General features: G+C 35.4%; 1 protein-coding gene across 1 annotated transcript; it reads left to right on the forward strand.

The window, feature by feature from the left end:
• Positions 1 to 1,372: 1,372 nt before the first annotated feature.
• On the forward strand, positions 1,373 to 1,877 carry LOC149147422 (histone H2B.5-like). The gene has a single exon (XM_089441081.1). The coding sequence runs from the start codon at positions 1,391 to 1,393 to the stop codon at positions 1,808 to 1,810; it is 420 nt and encodes a 139-aa protein (XP_089297207.1). The 5' UTR covers positions 1,373 to 1,390; the 3' UTR covers positions 1,811 to 1,877.
• Positions 1,878 to 2,896: the final 1,019 nt, after the last annotated feature.

The following is a 2,896-nucleotide window of genomic DNA, read 5'->3' on the forward strand; positions in this document are numbered from 1 at the left end:
ACCTATGCACGCATCTGTGTGGAAATGGATTTCAGCGCCGGATTCCCAGCTGAAATAAACCTAACAAGTAAAGACTATGTGTGGAACCAGAAGCTTGATTATGAAAGTGTCCTTTTCAGATGTCGATCGTGCTTTGAGACGGGGCATCTAGCCAAAAATTGCCCAAAATCCTCTGAGAAAAATTTTGCTAGAAAAAACCACCACAGATCTACATGGTGGGAAGGAGCACAAAAAGAACACTACACTGTCATCAAAGAAGAAGAATATTCTAGAGAAAATGAGTCACAAGAAATCAAGGAAGAAGGAAACAACTCTCAAAACAAGCAAGGAGAAAGCCCGCCCCAACAAATCAACAGTTATGAGGATTTGAATACCGCGGAAAATAAATCTTCATTTATCAGCAAAGCAGATCTCCTAAACCAAACTTCTTCTCCAGCTATTTTCAAAAGAACGAACACAATAGATTGCGAAGCTAAGACACCAATGTCCCAAGAACCAGAAGAGATGAAGGAGATGCAAGACAAAGGAAGTTGGAAGACCGTAGAGAAAAGAAAGAAAGCTACAACACCAATCTCGCCAAGAAAGACGAGGAGCCAGACAAGTAAAAATTAAGAAAATTGTAGGTCCGATAGACCAATATGGTCTCAGTGGACGTTAACCATCATCATCATCATCATCATCATCATTCAAAATATTTATTTATAGCTTATCATACCACTCTTCCAAATAAAAAAATAAAAAAAATAAAAAACTTATAGTTAAGATATTGCAAAAACTTTTAAACCTATCATGCACCCTTGAAAGAGGTATGGATTAGTTTTAAGGAATTTAGTGCGTCCATAGGGATTCTTGACAGAGATGTTGTAATGTTTAACATTTTGATTGGATCAAAATCAAAATAAAATAAAATAAAATAATTAATAATTAATAATAATTATCAATAAAACATTTTAACCAGTTAAAATTAATGAAACTAAAATTAAAAATAAAATACCGTAAAAGTAATAATTATCATTTTAATTAATAATTAAACAAGCTTAAATTCATTTTAACTTTGAATCTATTAAGTATAAAAAGCTATAAAATTTCTTAATATACAAATCTCTTTTAAAAGAGAGATTGAGATTTGATCTAGGTGGTAACTTGACCGTTAAAATGAATGTAACCTAGTCACCAATTAATTTGTAGTCAAAGTTTGAATCCCCGTTAAAATCTGGCCTACATCAGCAATCCGTGGCGCCAGAGATCAGCCAATAGGAAAGACACTCCAACCCCTATTTAATGAAACGGCCTCCTGCTTTCATTTTGCATAGACGCTTCTCCTTTTCACAGATATAGCAACACCGAGTCTTTTCTGTGGTGGCAGGTTCGAGTCACGATAGTGACATCAATGGCCCCGAAGGCAGAGAAGAGACCCGTGGCTGGGAAAAAGCCAGTGGCGGGGAATTCCCCTTCAACAGAAAAGAAGCCTTCGAAGTCGGAGAATAAGGTAGTAAAGGAAGGAGACAAAAAGAGCAAGAAGCACAAGAAAAGTGTGGAGACGTACAAGATCTATCTCTTCAAGGTTCTGAAGCAGGTCCATCCGGAAATGGGTATTTCCAGCAATGCCATGGGAATCATGAACAGTTTTATCAATGATTTATTTGAAAAATTGGCGAACGAAGCATCCAGACTCTCTCGCCTCAGCAAGAAGCCAACTATTACTTCACGGGAGATCCAGACAGCAGTAAGACTCGTTCTTCCAGGGGAGCTCTCCAAGCAAGCCGTGTCTGAGGGTACTAAGGCCGTTACAAAATTCAGCAGCGCTTAGAGTCCGGTCCTCTTTTGGCGATTTCTTTTAAATAGGTGTAGGGTTTGATAACCGTCATCTGGTCAGAGGGAGTCGCTTTGGTCCGGCTGCATCACAATTTTAAAATTTTCGCTTCTTTCTGCATCACAAGTTTTTGCATTTTGGTCAGTTTTGCATTTTCCATTCTTTTCTCTTGTTCTTGTGTAAGACTCCGAAACGGATTCTTATTCTCAGTCTTTTCCTCTTGAATTGCTCTAAAGATTTGAAGTCAATATAATAAAATTTATTTTCTGTTTGTTTGAAAAACTTGCAGTATCTTTCTTTGATATACAGAATTGGAACATGTATCATATGTTGTTCGGCCGTGCGCATCAAGGCCCTGGTAAAAACAATATTTTGATATGCAGAATTGGTGTTATTCAGCTGTGCACTTGAAAGCCCCGCCTCGAACAATACAGTATTGTTAGGGTTACAGTGGAGAACCTGTGACCGGCATCCATTTCCTCTTTTTATCCCAATTAATAACACGAACTATAAACATGCTTTCACTGAACTATATGGTTAGACTAAGTACTCTAAATGCTTGGATAATTGGAAGAAATACATGCATTTAATATGGTCGAAGGTTCTCCATGTGACATGGATACAGAGAATGCGTGACATGGATACAGAGAATGCCGTAGGAATTTGGCAGCAGATAATCTTGTTTGTAATTTGATTGATCCTGTTTTGTTTTCAATTGATATTTTAAGTTGCTTTGGAGATCTCAAAAACTTCTAAGGGTTGGGATTGTGTAATGCTGGCGGGGCCGAATTTGAAAATTTTGAAATCTGGATTCAAAATGAAAACAAGAAGAAGTTTGGTTCTCTGTCAAAGGAATTTAAATGTCTCATCAAATTTTTACTATTAATACCTTTTATATTTAATTATAATTATTATTTTTTTTAAATTTATATCTATAAAATAATTTAAAAATATATATTTATAAAATGTCAATAAATATTCAATAAAAAATCATGTTTTTATTAAAATGGGTATATATATATATAAATATAAATTTTCAGAAAATGTCGAACAGATAATTCATTTGTGACATTTTACTCTTAA

The sequence above is a fragment of the Pinus tabuliformis genome, chromosome 9, assembly GCF_031772625.1.
Source record: "Pinus tabuliformis cultivar Carrire ecotype Pingquan chromosome 9, CPIR1, whole genome shotgun sequence".
NCBI lineage: Eukaryota > Viridiplantae > Streptophyta > Pinopsida > Pinales > Pinaceae > Pinus > Pinus tabuliformis.